Source organism: Carcharhinus amblyrhynchos, chromosome 8 (genome assembly GCF_965287045.1).
Source record: "Carcharhinus amblyrhynchos chromosome 8, sCarAmb.v2.hapA, whole genome shotgun sequence".
In the NCBI taxonomy this organism is placed as follows: Eukaryota; Metazoa; Chordata; class Chondrichthyes; order Carcharhiniformes; family Carcharhinidae; genus Carcharhinus; species Carcharhinus amblyrhynchos.
In genome coordinates, this window is record NC_137331.1 from 118,911,498 (window position 1) to 118,929,055 (window position 17,558).

The window sequence follows — 17,558 nt, forward strand, 5'->3', positions numbered from 1 at the left end:
GTCCATGCCCCTCATAATCTTGTGGACCTCTATCACCCCTCAACCTCCGTCGTCTCAGTGAGAACAAACCAAATTTCTCCAACCTCTCCTCATAGCTAATGCCCTCCATACCAGGCAACATCCTGATAAATCTTTTCTGTACCCTCTCCAAAGCCTCCACATCCTTCTGGTTGTGTGGCGACTAGAACTGAACGCTACATTTCAAGTGTGGCCTAACTAAAGTTCTATAAAGCTGCAACATGACTTGCAAAACTCAATGCCCCGGCTGATGAAGGAAAGCATGCCATATGTCTTCTTGACCGCCTTCACCTTCAGTGACCTGCGTACCTGTAACCCAGATTCCTCTGTCTATCAATACTCTTAAGGGTTCTGCCATTTACTGTATATTTTCTATCTTTATTCTACCTTCTGAAATGCATTACTTCGAATTTGTCCAGATTAAACTCCATCTGCCATCTCTCTGCCCAAGTCTCCAACCAATCTATATCCTGCTGTATCCTATGACAGTGCTCAAATCTGCAAATCCACCAACCTTTATGTCGTCCCTAAACTTACTAATCAAACCCGTTACATTTTCCTCCAAATCCTTCACATATTCTACAAACAATAAAGGTCCCAGCACTGATCCCTGAGGAACACCACTTGTCACAGCCTTCCATTCAGAAACACAGTGATACCTAGGGGATTGTCGTAGTAACTTAATTGCAGTGTTAATGTAAGCCTACTTATGACAATAATAAATAAACTTTCAAACTTTATCTCAGCCCATTTCTTCCCTACCTATCCCTCAAAACAAGATGAAGTCACTAAAACTGTTTCAGCCCTCAACAGAACCCAAACTTCCCCATTTTCCTCACTTTCACAATACACATCTTTGTTTATAAAACTCATTTCAGGGCCAGAAAATGATGTTGCCAACTAACTGCAAGCAGTTGCATCAGCCATCAGGTTCTTCTTTTGATTTCTATAGCCTTTACTTCAAGGGCATTTCAAAGTATTTGTCATGCTCCCTTTTACAGTGTAGACAATTTAGGAGCAAACATAACTTGGGATGGAGAAGCAGCATTTCAGAACGGAGAAGGAGGGTTTTTGTCCCCTCGTGTCTATGATGGCTCTTATAAAGAGCCATCCAAATTAGTTCCAGTCTCCCTGAACTTTCCCCAATAAGCCACACAAAAAATTTCCTTTCCTTTCAACCTGTAGCACACTTAAGCTGAGATGTTTCACAGAAGTGACTTTTCCTTTGAGTATAGGAGACTTTGGGGTGATCTTATAAAGGTCCATAAAATGAAGTGTATAGGTCAGCTAGATAGTCAACATCTTTTTCCAAAGGTGAGGGAGACTAAAACTAGAGGGCATAGGTTTAAGGTGAGAGGGGAGAGATACAAAAGGGTCCAGAGGGGCAATGGTTTCACACAGAGGGTGGTGAGTGTTTGGAACAAGCTGCTGGGGTAGTAGAGGCAGGTACAATTTTGTCTTTTAAAAAGCATTTGGACAGTTACATGGGTAAGATGGGTATAGAGGGATATGGGCCAGACACAGGCAATTGGGACTAGCTTAGTGGTTAAAAAAAGGTGGCACGGACGAGTTGGGCCGAAGGGCCTGTTCCCATGCTGTAAACCTCTATGACTCTAAGAGAGCAATGCAATTATTTTGTTGGAGAGAACAGGCTTACAGCGATTCAGCAAAGCAGTAGGGAAAGCTCTGAACGGTCCTCGGACTGAATTATTCGACTAGATGCAAATATCAATTTTTGTGCGAATGGACAGGAATCCACATGGCTGAGGTGCAGGAACTCAGGATTTAAAAAATGTAAATGCAATCCACTCTTGGGAAACAAGGAAGCTGTGCTCCACAGGAAAAACCTTGCCCAGAGTTGCAGTATTGACTTTTGGAAAGAAGGCACAGCTGCAACATTTTCACCTGTGTCGCCCCACAAGTATTGTGGAATACTGCAATGCATCACAATTCTCTTCCTGTCCGGAAAGGCAGGCGTGTATAAACACTGCACTCAACTCAACATTTATTTTCCCTTTGGTATTGGGAAATGGTAATTTTAGAGCCCTGGGAAATTTGCACTAAATTTCTAAGGAAATGTGAAAAAAAAATCTGCTTTCAAAAAAAATGCTAACATCCAGGCTCTGGTCTATCAGCCCCCACCAACAACAAAAAGACTTTCTGTGGGAATGACTAGCACAAAATCTATACCAAAGTAAACTGCATCCTCCCATTTACCTTCTTAGCCCAGGGAAAACACTGTAAAATAAATGAAACAGCAAATGGTTATATTGATCCTTTCTCGCAAAGAAGGGATAAGGAAAACTCACCTTTAAATAGCAATATTCATCACCACCGGACATCTCAATGCACCTAACAGTCCATGAAGGACTTCCAAAGAGTGGTCATGTGTAGGAAACATGGTGGCCAACATACACACAGAAAACTTCATAGAATTGAATCATAGAATCCCTACAGAGTAGAAGGAGGCTATTCGGCCCATTGAGCCTGTACTGACAACAATCCCACCCAGGCCCTATGTCCTTCAACCCTCATATTTACCCTGCTAATCCCCCTGACACTAAGAGGGACTAAGGGACCACTAAGGGATAATTTAACATGCAGAATCATAGAATTATTAAACCCTACAGTGCAGGAGGCCATTCAGTCCATTGCGTCTGCACTGAAAACAATTCCACCCATGCTCTATCCCCGCAACCTCACATATTCACTCTGCTAATCCCTCTAACCTACGCATCCCAGGACACTAAAGGTCAATTTAGCATGGCCAATGCACCTAGCCTGCACATCTTTGGACTATGGGAGAAAACTGGGGCACCCATTGGAAACCCATGCAGACATGGGAGAACATGCAAACTCCACACAGTGACCCGAGGCCGGAATTGAACCCTGGCGCTGTGAGGCAGCAGTGCTAACCACTGTGCTACCATGCCAGCCCTTGTCGACAAAGTTCGACAAACATCGGCGATGTGATAATGACCAGATATTTTTGAGATGTTGACTGAGGGATAAACATTGATCGGGACACTGGGAGAACTTTCCTCTGCTCTTCTTTAGAGCTGTGTGACAGGATCTTTCATCTGAGCAGGCAGATGACAACTTGGTTTAAGGTCTTATCAAAAAGATGGCTTCTCTGACAGTGCAGCCCCCCCACCCCACCCCACCCCGCACCCAACTGGGCCAGAGTTGGCCAATTTCAAACAAACTAATGGGCCATGCAAATTTGTGAGATTTATGAAGTATCACAAGCAACACTAGTGTTTGTAAAACGTTTGCAAAAGAAAAACATATTTTAATGATCCTGTTAGTGGCAAATTAAAGATTGTGTAAATGCAACTGTAATGACTTCAATCAGGTCATTGAGGTTGGCCTGTTGGAATATGAATTTCTTGATTAAGGAGTCAATTGATGGGCCAATCAGGGAGTCTTTTCCTTGTATTTAACTGGGAGTGTCAGTTCCTCTGGCACGCCCGAAGGTAGACTGCTGACTGATAACATTCTGTATACTGTTGTTGGAAATGTAAAGAAAGGGGTTTTGGTGAAGGAACTTCTGCCTCCGAAGACTTATTACAGCAACCCGTTAAGAAAATTCACTTGTCACTGAAAAATGAACGATATAATTTAAATAAAAGCCAAACAGAGAGGATGGTGGAAAATTGAAATAAAACAAAGTGCTGGAAATACTCAGCAAGTTTGGCATTGGCTGTAGAGATTGAAACTGAGTTAAAGTTTTGAGTCGAATACGACCCTTCTTCAGAAATGTGAATTAAAACAGACCTGAAGGACATCTCCAAGATCCGCTGTGCTGATGTCTGGGTCTTCAGTCGTGTTAAAAGGAACTGGATTGATTCGAACAAGAGTGAGGACACGAGGCTCCGGGTACCTCCACATCATCATCCCTGGACGCTCATCAGTTTCATTATAAAACACCACTTCAAAAACACTTGGCACCTTTTGTACATCTGTAAATGTTGAAGCATAACAGAGACGTCTAACACTGGAACAACTCAAAAATTCACAGTACAAGGCAGACATCACTTAAAGACATGCTATTTGAGTATTGCAAATAACAGTATCTGTCAGCAGAGGGAAGATTTCACATGTAACTTTCCATTGTTGCCCCAACGAACTCTGTACCACCAACTGGCAGAAAGCTGTATAGGCACCAATCTTTTCTCCAATTGAAAGGTGAAATTACCCAAAGGTAGAAGAATGGTTTTCTACTGCTGACTCTATCTTCCTTCCTGCCCATTCAGTCAGGCTGAAATCAACCTCAACGTCCCTACATCCTGTCATGCATTTTGTCCATCACTGCAACCCATTCCATTGACATACACTGGATCCATCTTCAAAGTAAGAAGTCTCACAACATAAGGTTAAAGTCCAACAGGTTTAATTGGTAGCTTTTGGAGCACTGTTCCCACATCAGGTGAGTGAAGAGTTGTGAATGAGAGACAACTCTTCACTCACCTGAAGAAGGAGAAACATTCCAAAAGCTTGTGCTACCAAATAAACCTGTTGGACTTTAACCTGATGTTGTGAGACTTCTTACTGTGCCCACCCCAGTCCAATACCGGCATCTCCGCATCATGGCTTCCATCTTCAAAAGCAGCAGGTTTAACAGTTGACTCTGCAGACATGAATCCCTCCATGGCTTTACCCCACATAAGTGCAACCTTCTCCTGCCTTATGTGTCTCCTCCCGTAACATCATCCCTCCCTCCGCAACACTATTAGTGGCAGAAATTCTAAATGCATTGGCCTTTTCCAAAATTCCTCCCCATCCCTCTGTCCCACTGCTCATTTTCAAAGCATTCACACAACCTATGCTTTTGAATATATTTTTGATCCATTCTCTTAAACTGTGTTCAGCGTCCATTCATTCTCCCCTTTTTGCAATGTGCCTTTAGATGATATCTACATTAAGCTCATTTAATAAATGCACTTTATTCCTTTTTGCAAATAAACTCACCTGGTTCAAATTACCACAGTGGGGCTCAACTAGTTGTGTAGATTGTAATTTTGTGAAGCAAACAAAAATTCAGGGATAAACCTGAAATTGTTGAGTAGAACACAATGTAATGCAACCGAGACATTTCTTCAGCAAATAAAGAGCAATTTGGGTGCCAGACATTGATTCATTAAGGTTCTCATATCGTCAAAACTATATCATCACAATCACTATGTTGTGCAGAAGTCAATGCAAATAGAATAAGAACAAGAGTAGAAGGAACTACAAGACCCAAACCGACAGGGAGCGGGGTGAGACAGTGCGACAGGGAGCGGGGTGAGACAGTGCGACAGGGAGCGGGGTGAGACAGTGCGACAGGGAGCGGGGTGAGACAGTGCGACAGGGAGCGGGGTGAGACAGTGCGACAGGGAGCGGGGTGAGACAGTGCGACAGGGAGCGGGGTGAGACAGTGCGACAGGGAGCGGGGTGAGACAGTGCGACAGGGAGCGGGGTGAGACAGTGCGACAGGGAGCGGGGTGAGACAGTGCGACAGGGAGCGGGGTGAGACAGTGCGACAGGGAGCGGGGTGAGACAGTGCGACAGGGAGCGGGGTGAGACAGTGCGACAGGGAGCGGGGTGAGACAGTGCGACAGGGAGCGGGGTGAGACAGTGCGACAGGGAGCGGGGTGAGACAGTGCGACAGGGAGCGGGGTGAGACAGTCTGTTGGTTCACCATCAACCTACTACATTCAAAAAAAATGTGACTTTAGGAAAAAATTAAGTTAATATAAGAGCAAGCAAATTATAAGTACATCAGATCATTGCAGGTCAAGAGGTACTCATTAAAATGTACAATTTAAATGTACAACGGGAATAGGGAGTATTTTTAATTATAGATGGGCATCTGAAATCTGTTGATTGTCATTCTCGTGCTACGTGGGATCCTCAGGACACTTTGTGTGTGTCGGATATGTCCCCAGCTGCTCCAGCTCCAGCTCCATGTTTCTGCAGTTGAGGGTCAGCAGGGTTGACAGTAGGGTGTCAGAGAGAATGCGTTTCCTGGATTGTACCTTCCAGGAGATGGTGAACCCACATACAGAGAAGGGTCAGGGCAGTTGGTGTGATCTTACCACAGAGTCAGAAGTGACAGGTGTTACAGGATTTCCTTGGGGCCAGCAGTTTAGCTGAGGTGATGGCTTGGAGACAATCCAAAGCAGGCTGAGTAAGGGGATGGGACAGGACAGGGTCTCCATCTCCTAGGACCAGCAATGGGATTTTCCACAGGAGAAGTCTGCAGATCCAGATTTTCCTCCCACGCCCATCTCATAGAATCATAGAGTCATTCGGCCCATCAAGTCTGCTCCGACGACAATCCCACCCAGGCCCTATCCCCATAAACCCACAAATTTACCATTGCTTGTCTCCTTGATGCTGAGAGGCAATTTAGCCTGGCCAAGCCACCTAACCAGCACATCTTCAGACTGTGGGAGGAAACCAGAGCACCCGAAGGGAACCCATGCAGACACAGGGAGAAGGTTCAGACTCCACATAGACAGTGATCCAAGCCGGGAATTGAACCTGGGTCCCTGGCACTATGAGGCAGCAGTGCTAACCACTGTGCCACCATGCCGCCCCTCCATCTAAACCTCCCTCTACATCCTAAACTCCCAAAGAAGAGTCCAGGTGAACAAACCAGACACTAGCAACTGACAGACGACACAATAAAGTGGTGTAAGTGGGACCCACAGAGATGTTCTATCCATGACTTTGGAAGTTAGAAGTCACCCACATTGTTAATTGGCTTTGTTCTATCAGAGGCCTGATTCAAAACTGTACTAAGTGCTGTCCCAGATGAGCCAATGTGTTAACAGGCCTTCACTTAATTTGACCGTGAAAATTCCAGTGGGGTCACACTCTCTGTTCACCAGTGAAGTCCTGCTTTTTCTGATATAGTTACGATGCCTGGACAGAATCTTGGATATTCAGGACCTGGCTACATTCTAATTAATATCATTGCCAGAAAAGTCTGTGAAAAGTTTCCTAATGGTGTCCTGTTAATCCTCTGTTTGCTTAAACAATTAAATAGATTATGTTCTCTGCATCAGCCAAGGGCATCATCGTGGAATGTGCCCACTTCCCATCAAACCTGACAGTCTCACTCTGTCTGCTTTCAAACTGATCGTAAGCAGTCTTTCTTTTCCCTCGGTCTTTGCCAAGTTCAGTGTTTTAAAGCTCCCAAAATGTTTGTGATGAGTCCATGTCTTGGGATTTGTAGGCTGGCCTGTAGTAATCACTCTGTGATAGTGAGGTCAAAAGATATAACGGCTTCCTGAAAATGAGTGAAATAGGGAAGGGGTCTAAATACCTGACGTACTAGCTGCAATCTGAATCACAGCTTGTTTGTTAGCTCTGTGACGTGATAGAGAGTGCCAATATCCAATTAATTCCCGATTTACTGGCCTCATATTTCTATTGCCAAGTTTGTGGTTGAGATGTTGGTTCGAAGGAGGCGCTTTGCTTGTTCCATTTCATCAGCTTTGCTTCTCCCATAAAGAAACCAACACTTATGTCTCATCAGCTGACAACAGGGGTGGTGGCACTCAGCGTACCCGAACAGGCACCGGAGTGTGGCGACTAGGGGATTTTCACAGTAACTTCATTGCAGTGTTAGTGTGAGCCAACTTGTGACACTAACAAATAAACTCTACATTCGGTTGCCACCTCTGTCCTCGGTTACAGAGAAAAGAAACTCGGCTCTGTGAGAATATCAACATTTCCTTTGTATTTCTGGCAATTTATCAACATTGGAAGCCTGGAAATTTTCCTCTTCAGCACACCATTCACTTGTGGAAACATGATGCGGAGAGAACACCTCATGACCCAGTGCTGACCCTGTTTTTGAGGCTAGGCTAACTTCAGTGCTCTGGGCAGGACCCTGGTGCCTTGGCGAGACCCCTTATTGGGAGCTCGTCCATTCTGAGTGCAGGAAACAGCACATGGCCGCAGGATTTTAAACTCTTGTACACAGAGTGACTCGAACATTCGAAAGCAGAGTTGCAAACTTTGACAGAAGTTTATTCTGGGTAATTAAAAACCACAGTTTTCTTGCATAAACACTGAGATGGGCGGCTATGCAGCACCCAAGACTGGCCAGATTTTCCCTAAACGTGCTGAGTCAAATTCAACGATATCATCTGGTCCAGGCTGTGGTTTGAACTCTGCCGAAATGAGGAAGTTGCTGTGAATTTTGTTGACAGGCTGTAGTCTGGAGCGGCTGGATAGCGGTGAAATGTTTGAGGTTTCCCTCCACAGCAGGGGCAGCAGCAGTGCTCCTCCAGGCTCCAGGAGGAAATTTCGGGTCTCCCTTGCCCAAAATGCCATTCCCCTTCCCCTTTCAGGACCATCTCATGAGATGGGAAGACCAGAAGCTGGCATTGAAAAAGATCAGGTGTCCAGCGAGAGGGGCCGGGGAGGACATTCAGAGGCTGGTGATGAGGGCAAACAGAAGTTGGATGGAAGGAGGCATGCAGTTGGAAGGGGAAGGGGATGGGGATGGGGAGGGGGGAGGGGGGGAAGGTGAAAAAAGTGAGAATGGCTGGAGGTGGAAAGTGGAAGGGTAAGCATGTTATCTTGGGTTAGAGACAATGAAGCCCGTCTCTTCCTCCTGGCCGACAACTTATTCTGGAAAGGCATTTGATTTGATTTATTATTTTCACATGTATTAGTATACAGTGAAAAGTGTTATTTGTTGCTCATTATATAAATTAAACATACCATTCATAGAGTACATAGGGAGAAGGATAAGAAAGGGTGCAGAGTATAGTGTTACAGGCACAGAAAGAGTGTAGAGAAAGATCAGCTTAATACATGGTAGATCCATTCAAAAGTCTGATGGCAGCAGGGCAGAAGCTGTTCTTGAGTCGGTTGGTACGTGAGTTTGGTATCTTTTTCCCAACTGAAGAAGATGGAAGAGAGAATGTCCTGAGTGCATGGGATCCTTAATTATGCTGGCTGCTTTGTCGAGGCAGCAGGAAGCCCTTGACCATTTCAACTTTGTCCCCGTTGATGTAGACAAGGGCATGTCCTTGAAGTCGTCTTGAAGTCAATGACATCTCCTTTGTTTTATTGTCATTGAGGGAGAGATTATTGTTGTCGCACCAGTTCATAGAATCCCTACAGTGCAAAAGGAGGCTAGTCGGCCCATCAAGCCTGCACCAACTACATTCCCATCCAGGTCCTTTCCCCATAACCCCACGTATTTACCCTGCTAATCCCTGACACGAAGGGGCAATTTAGTGTGGCCAATCCACCTAAACCGCACATCTTTAGTTCACCGGATTCTCTCACTGGAATTTTACCGGCCCGCCCTCCATGGGAATCAGAATGGGCGAGGGGCAAAGCATGGGAAGGTCCGTTGACCTTGGGCAGGATTTTACCATTTCAGGATGAGTGAGGCTGTAAAATCCCACCCTCTGCTGCTGTCCTGTACTCCTGTAAAATCCCACCCTCTGTTGCTGTCCTGTACTCCTGTATTTTTTTAGACAAGGCTCCTGAAGACAGTGCTCTTATTCTGCAGGATAAAGAATGTGGTAGGATTTGTTATGTTGGGCTGAATCGTAACAAAACATAATCCAATTAGGAGTTACTCTGATGCTTAATTTCTCTTCATGCCATTTTATACCAGGTTTCAAGTTTCCACTTGTAAATCAGACAAAAATGATTATTCCCCTGCCCCGGAGGAGATGAAAAATAACTCTGAGCTGTACCATTTGCTGGAGGCAACACAATTTGTCTGTTTAGCACAACTTTGTGGACTTTTGTGCTGCAGATGTCCTTCCGCATTATCTGCTGGAGATAATGTTTCCTGTGTTCTATGGAATCTTACAGATGTTTGTCCTTTCTAAGAAAGAGATTATCTCGGAACTTTTAATTTATCCAAATTTCTGTTCCTTGGCTCAAGAGACCCACCAGATGTGGTTTAAGATTCTCTTGGATGAAAGAAGCAAACCTCAAGTTTCGCGAAGCTAATATTCGAATATATAAACAGATGCCCTTCCAAAGTTTGTCACTATACACTTGTGTGGAAATTTTCTTGGAAACCCTCAGCTATCATTGATTAACATTAAATTCAGTCGTAAAAGATTTCATCAAATCCTTTGAAATGGAGTAAAAACGAATGTGTACCAAGTTAAACGTGCTCATTTGGATAGTCTTTATTTCTTCAATTAAAATATCAAGATAACATCACAGCTTTTTGCTAGTCAGCCTGATAAATTAACCTGGACAGAATCAGATAGCACAGAAGGCCATTTGTTATTGTTTTTGGTGGTAAATTGAAAATTTTCAACTGATATTGATAGTTTTTGTTAGGCATGGTTGTAAGAGATAGAGAATCTGGTGAACTGCTGTGATGACAATAATCTCTCCTCATTGTCAGCAAAACAAAGGAGATAGTCATCAACTTCAAATAGCGGAGAACATGCCCCTGTCGACATCAATGGGCATGAAGCGGAAATGGTCAAGAGCTTCAAGTTTCTAGGTGTCCCCCAACAACCTGTCGTGGTCACTCCATGCTGACACTAAGGCTAAGGAAATTTGGCATATCAGCTATGACTCTCACCAACTTTTACAGATGCAGGATAGAAAGCATTTTTTCTGGTTGTGTCACAGCTTGGTATGGCTCCTGCTCTGCCTAAGACTGCAAGAAATTACAAAAGGTCGTAAGCAAAGCCCAGTCCATCACTCAAAACAGCCTGTCTACACTTACTGCTGCCTCAGAAAAGCAGCTAGCGTAATCAAGCATGCCATACACCGTGGACATACTCTCTTCCACTTTCTTCTATTGGGAAAAAGATACAAAAATCTGAGGACACTTACTAACTGACTCACGAGCAGCTTCTTCTCTGCTGTCATCAAACTTTTTACCTCTCCCATGCATTCCACCCGCTGCCCACATCTTCATCTGTCACAGCTATCCTCTGATTTCAGCTTCTTTGCTGTTTGGACAGTCACACCTTTTATTCTCTCTATGGACTGCCATTAGCAGCCTTTCCCCTTGTTTTTGAGGCTATGACTCATCTTTAATTCCCTCACCTGCAGTATAAATATCATCCACTTTCTACGCCGTTTAGCTTTGACAAAGGGTCATCTGGACTTGAAACATCAGCTCTTTTCTCGCCTTAACAGATGCTGCTAGACCTGCTGAGATTTCCAACATTTTCTCTTTTGGTTTTGAGTGAACCTACCTCACATTAAGTATATCTTTATCTGCACCTTAGCTATGTCTGTAACACTACATTCTGCACCCTCTCCTTTTCTTCTCTATGACCTTCTCTATGCTTCGTCTATATAGCGCGCAAGAAACGATACTTGTCACTGTAAGCTAATACATGTGACAATAATAATAAATCGAATCAAATCAGAAAGGATTATAGAAACAGAATGTGTAGATGGAGCTCAGATACAGATTACACATGTCTGATTGAATGGAGGGACAGGCTGGAGGAGCTGAATGGCCTGATCATGCCATTTCTTTGAAAGAGTTATCCAATTAGTCCCACTCCCCTGTTCCTACCCCACTGGCTTGCAAGCATATATTCAATTCCCTTTTGAACGTCCTACTGATATTTTAATACAGGGCTATTGGCATCACTTTACTCTGAAGCAGGAAATTAGACAGAACTTACTGGTGACCATCAAAAGCATGGTTAAAGAAGCATAAGCTTTTTTCAGTAGTGCCGTAGAAAGTAATAAGGCAAAGGCACTTCTGAAATGTGCATTGGTGACTGTAATCATTACCTGGAGTAAGAGAGATGGAGAGAAAAGATGAACAGATTGGCCAGCGTAAGGATTTGAAAACAACTTGGAAGACCCTGGTCTCTAGTTGTCTGCTGGATCTCAGATTTTAAAACATTGCAGAAAAGCAAATCCAGGAGGGGATTTGAGATTGAGAACAACAAGTTGCATGCAGCATTGTAGCACAGTGGTTAGCACTGCGCTTCACAGTGCCAGGGACCCGGCTTCAACTTCCAGCTTAGGTCACCGTCTGTGTGGAGTTTGCACGTTCTCCCCGTGTCTGTGTGGGTTTCCTCCAGGTGCCCCAGTTTCCTCCCACATTCTGAAAAACACGCTGGTTAGGTGCATTGACCTGAACAGGCACCGGTTTGTGGCTACTAGGGGAATTTCCCAATAACTTTGTTGCAGTGTGTTAATGTAAGCCTTATTTGTAACTAATAAATAAATTTTAACTTTATTTTTATAGCACCAAACAATAAGGTGTTTCACAGCAGCATCATCAAACAGAGCTCACAAAGAATTATTAAAACAGGTTAAAAGCTCGGTCCAAGAGGTAGGATTCATAGAGATTTAAAGGAAGAGGGAGGCCGAGCAAGAGAAGCAGAGAGGTTTAGGGAGGGACTTCTGGAGCTCCAGGCTCAGATAGCTGAGTACACAACCGTTAATGATGGACCAATGCAGGAATGTTCAGGAGGCCTGATTTTTAACAGGAAACATAATTTATTGGGTACCAGGGCTGCAGGAGGTTACAGGAATAGGGAGGGCAAGAACATTGAGCGACCTGACCAAAAAAAAGGAAAACTTTTAAATGGTGGCATTATCCTCTATTTATACTGAGGAGTCAATGTAAGTCAGGAAGCACTAGGGGCAACAGAGTAACTGGTCCTGATCTTCACAACTGCAGGAAACGTCTGCTCGTCCAGTAATGGATTTTCAACAAGCAGCATGGCCAAAGATTCCAAAAACAATGTGCTTGGGAGTCAACAGAAGTCAGTAAGAGGAGGGGGCAACAGATTATGCAATTATAGAGTTATAGAGGTTTATAGCATGGAAACAGCCCCTTCGGCCCAACCTGTCCACGCTGCCCAGTTTTCACCATTAAGCTATTCCCAATTGACCACGTTTGGTCCATATGCCTCTATACCCACCTTACCCATGTAACTATCTAAACGCTTTTTAAAAGACAAAATTGTACCCACCTCTGGCAGCTTGTTCCAGACACTCACAACCCTCTGAAAAAATTGCCCCTCTGGACTCTTTTGTATGACACCCCTCTCACCTTAAATCTATGCCCTCTAGTTTAGACTCCCCTACCTTTTGGAAAAGGTATTTTCTACCTAACCAATCAATGCCTCTCGTTATTTTATAGACCTCTATAGAATCACCCCTCAGCCTTTTACCCTCCAGAGAAAAAAGGCTGTCTATCCAGCCTCTCCTTATAACTGAAACCTTCAAATCCTAGTGGCATCCTAGTAAATCTCTTCTGCACTCTTTCTAGTTTAATAATATCCTTTCTATAATAGAGTGGACAGAACTGTATACAGTATTCCAAGTGTGGCCTTACCAATATCTTGGTCAACTTCAACAAGATGTCCCAACTCCTGTATCAAATTTTCTAACCAATGAAACCAAGCATGCCGAATGCCATCTTCACCACCCTGTCCACCTGTGACTCCACTTTCAAGGAGTTTTGAACGTGTACTCCTCGGTCTCTTTGTTCCGGAACTCTCCCCAATACCCTAACATTAACTGAGGAAGTCCTATGGAATTCTGTGCAAGAGCAGTGGAGGCTGGGTCATTGAATATTTTGTGTGCCAAGTTGGATCCTTGTGATTCTTGACTGTCATGGATCAAGGGTTATATGAAGTAACAGGAAAGTCGAGTTGAGGTCACTGTTAGATCAGCCATGATCTCATCAAATAGTGGAGCAGGTGTGAGAAGCTGAATGGCCTACTCCTGCTCGTAATCCATGTGCTCATATGAATTGACGTTTATATAAAGTGCAGCTCAAGAGGCCTGTAGGAAAAGCAATGGAGCACATACCTTCAGGTGAGGAAATAGTGGTGGGGCATGTCAAGCTCTACCTGAAGGAGGTGGCTTCGATGACACCCAGGAAAGTAGCATTTAAGTTCAGCTTGTGGTGGAACCCATCATTAGGTAGAACCTGTGTGTGAACCTGCAAAGCTGAGTAGAATTGATGATGAAGGGCAGAATGTTAGACATAATGCCAGCTTTCAATGAGGTAAGGGGGGATAGGTCAGGAGTGTGATGGAATCCTCTCCACTTGCCTGGATGAGTGCAGCTCCCACAACACTCATACTTCTCACTCATCAGCATCCAGGACGAAGCAGATGTTTGATTGGTATCCATCCACCGACTACCTTAAGAATACAATCCCTCCACCAGTGGCACTGTTCACCAAAGCTGAATTGACAGCTGCTTCCAAACCCACAACTTCTATCACCTAGAGGGACAAAGGGTGGCAGATGCATGGGAACACCACTACCTGCAAGTTATCTAAGCCACAGACTATCAAGACTTGGAACTAAATCGCAGTTCCTTCATTGTCGGTGGGTCAAAATCCTGGAACTCATTTCCTATACTGTTGGTGTACCTACTCCACATGGACTCCAGGGGTTCAAGAAGCAGTCTTGCCACAACCACCTTGACAGCAATTAAGGATGGACTATTAAAGATGGCCGAGCCTGTGGCACCCACGTTCCATGAAAATAATTTTAAAAGGTGAGGCTAGATAGTGAGACGGGGATTTATCTGTAGACATATAGTTGGAAACGCCAAGAGTCGCTGGTGGGCAGCATATAAATCAAAAAAAATTACTCCAATGATAGCAAGCCAGGGTGAGCGTAGAGGCAGGAGAGGAAACAACTGGAAGAGATATACTGACTGCATCAGGACAGATAGAAAATGGACCCATATTTTGTTGGTGTGATGGAAATAGACTATGGAGAAGAAGGTGCATGATGTACTGGATAAGATACAAATAGGTCAATGACAAAGAGGAAGACTAACATGATGGTGTTGCTGTGTTATAGGATCTTGTTGAATTTACAGTCCGGTGAATTTGATGGCTTTGAAAAGATTCAAATTACTCATAGTGGACTCACAATTGGGCAGAATGGTGACACAGTGATTAGCACTGCTGCCTCACAGCATCAGAGAACTGGGTTTGATACCCAGCTTGGGTGACTGTCTGTATGGAGTTTGCATATTCTCCCCGTGTCTGCATGGGCTTTCTCCGGGTGCTCTGGTTTCCTTACTAAAACCTGGTGTTGTCAGACTTTTCACTTCCTTCCACAGTCCAAAGATGTGAAGGTTAGGTGGATTGGCCATTCTAAATTACCCCTTAAGTGTTCCAAGCGTGTAGGTTGGGGGATTGGTGGGTTAAATGTGTGGGGTTACAGGGATAGGGTGGGGGATGGGCCTGGTAAGATAAGAGAACCAGTGCAGAGTGAATGGGCCAAATGGCCTCCTTCTGCACTGTAGGGATTCTATGAAATGGGTTTTTGACAGACAATGTGCTCAGAAAATTAGAGCGGAAAGATGGGTTAGAAATGAGCTGGAAAATTTCAACAACTTTGCTTCCAATTTCCATCCAACTCCTGCCTTCAATAGCTCCACTCTCCTTTCCCCACTGTCTTATTGGGGGCAGAATGTCTGTCTGCCTATGCAAAACAGTGCAGATGCTGGAAATATGTCCACTACTTTGTACAAGCACAAAATATCCCACTACTACCTTGCTTTCTGGCCTTTCAGCTTCTTCCTTCTGATCACTCCAGGCCCAGATTTCCCCTCCAGGTGAAACAGCAATTTATTTGTACTTCTTTATTGTCTTCGCTGTTTGAGGTGCTGCCTCCTCCACAAGGGGGAGACCAAACTTAGAACAGATAATTGCTTTGCTGATCATCTCTATTCAGTCCACTACTGTGATTCTGAGTTCTTGGTCAAAGAACAAACAAAAGTACTGATGTGGAGCTGTCGGTGTTGGACTGGGATGGACACAGTAAGAAGTCTCACAACACCAGGTTAAAGTCCAACAGGTTTATTTGGTAGCACGAGCTTTCGGAGCACTGCCCCATCATCAAGTGAGTGAAGTACAGTACAGCACAGGAACAGGCCCTTCAGCCCTCCAAGCCTGTGTCGATCATGGTGCCCTAACAAAACTGAAAAAAAGCTTCTGCCCTTACTCGGACAGTAAGCCTCTTTTCCTTCCCTATTCATGTACCCATCCAGATGTCTCTTAAATGTTGCTATTGTGTCTGCTTCCACCACCCCTTTTGGCAGCACATTCAAGGCACCCACCACTTTCTGCATGAAAAACTTCCCACACACATCTCCCTTAAACTTTCACCCTCTCACCTGTGCCTCCTTGTAATTAACATTTCCACCCTGGGGAAAAAGCCTTTGACTATCCAAGTCATTGAGTAGTTTCGTTAAAACTCATCCCCCGCACATCCCCCTTAAACTTTCCCATCAGAGTCATTGACTTTGGCATGGTTAGCACCGGGTTTGATTCTGGTCTTGGGTCACTGTCTGTGTGGAGTTTGCACATTCTCCACGTGTCTGCATGGGTTGCTCCAGTTTTCTCCTACAATCCAAAGATGTGCGAGTTAGGTTAATTGGCCATGCTAAATTGACCCTAGTGTCAGGGGATTATCAGGTAAATGTGTGGGTATAGGGGGATAAGGCCTAGGTGGAATTGTAATTGGTGCAGACTCGATGGGCCAAATGGCCTCCTTCTGCACTGTAGGGATTCTATGATTCTGTTCTATCTACGATGACTTTTTAATTCTTTGTCCCACTCTGATCTCCCTCTCCTCAATCTCCTATACCGTTTGAATGAAAACTCAATCGTAACCCAAAGACCTTTCAAATAGATCCTTGGATTCAATTTCAGATCATTACCACTGCTTCCATGTTCTCAGACAGCTTTGGCATTGGTAGTACTTCTCCTGTTGCCATTTACACTTCTTCTAGGACCATCTTTCATTTCTTTACCTCTGCCTTGCATCATTATCCGATTTGTCATTCTATCACTCTTGCCTTCTACCCTATTTTCCTTTTGTTTTTTCTCCTTTTCCCCACTTTCTCTGTTTGAAACCCATTGCATGTCTAACATGGATGTAAAAAAATGAGGTTCACTCTCCACAGATGCTGTCTGAGCTGCTGATCATTTGCACCGTTTTTAGTTTTTATTTCAGGTTTCCAGCATCCGCAGGGCTTTTGTATTAAAATAAATAACTTTGCTGTCAGATATATGAGTCCAGGGTGTGCTGGTCAGGAAGGGGGTTTCCGATGGCTATAAAATAGAGTAAAATAAGCAATGTCAGAGGAGAGAAATAAGCAATAGAGCCAGGCGTTAGGGGAAGGAGAGGCAATTTAGCATCAGGATTTGGATTGGCAAGACGTCAAATGACAAACAATAGGAAAAGATTTTCATAACCACCAATCAAACTTTGGTTAATTAACCACTTGGCTAGCAAAGGAAGCAAACATCTGTCAGCATTACAGCTGCAGGAACGTGGTACAGCCGGCTAAAGTGGCTGGACAGTCAGATGGATGTTGTGTAGAGCTGTTGATCAGTCAGATAGACAGTTCACAAGAAGTTGCACGCAATAATGAATCACTAAAGAGTTGCAAAAATATTTATGTGCACTCATAAACATTGGGCAATTTGGTGAAGTCGCAAAGAACCCTAACACTGTCACGGGTCTTTGATTGTGACCATTGCAGAAACTCACGGTTATGAGGAAACAAATCTCTCGTTGTTTGGGAGA

At 44.2% G+C, this 17,558-nt stretch overlaps 1 protein-coding gene across 9 annotated transcripts in view; it reads right to left on the reverse strand.

The window, feature by feature from the left end:
* vps13b (vacuolar protein sorting 13 homolog B) overlaps positions 1–17,558 on the reverse strand; it is a 942,410-nt gene that overhangs the window by 119,408 nt on the left and 805,444 nt on the right. For all 9 annotated transcript variants that reach the window (XM_080194714.1, XM_080194711.1, XM_080194717.1 and 6 more), the window contains exon 39: positions 3,796–3,980. In XM_080194714.1, the coding sequence (XP_080050840.1) occupies positions 3,796–3,980 (185 nt within the window). The remainder of the gene's footprint in view (positions 1–3,795; positions 3,981–17,558) is intronic.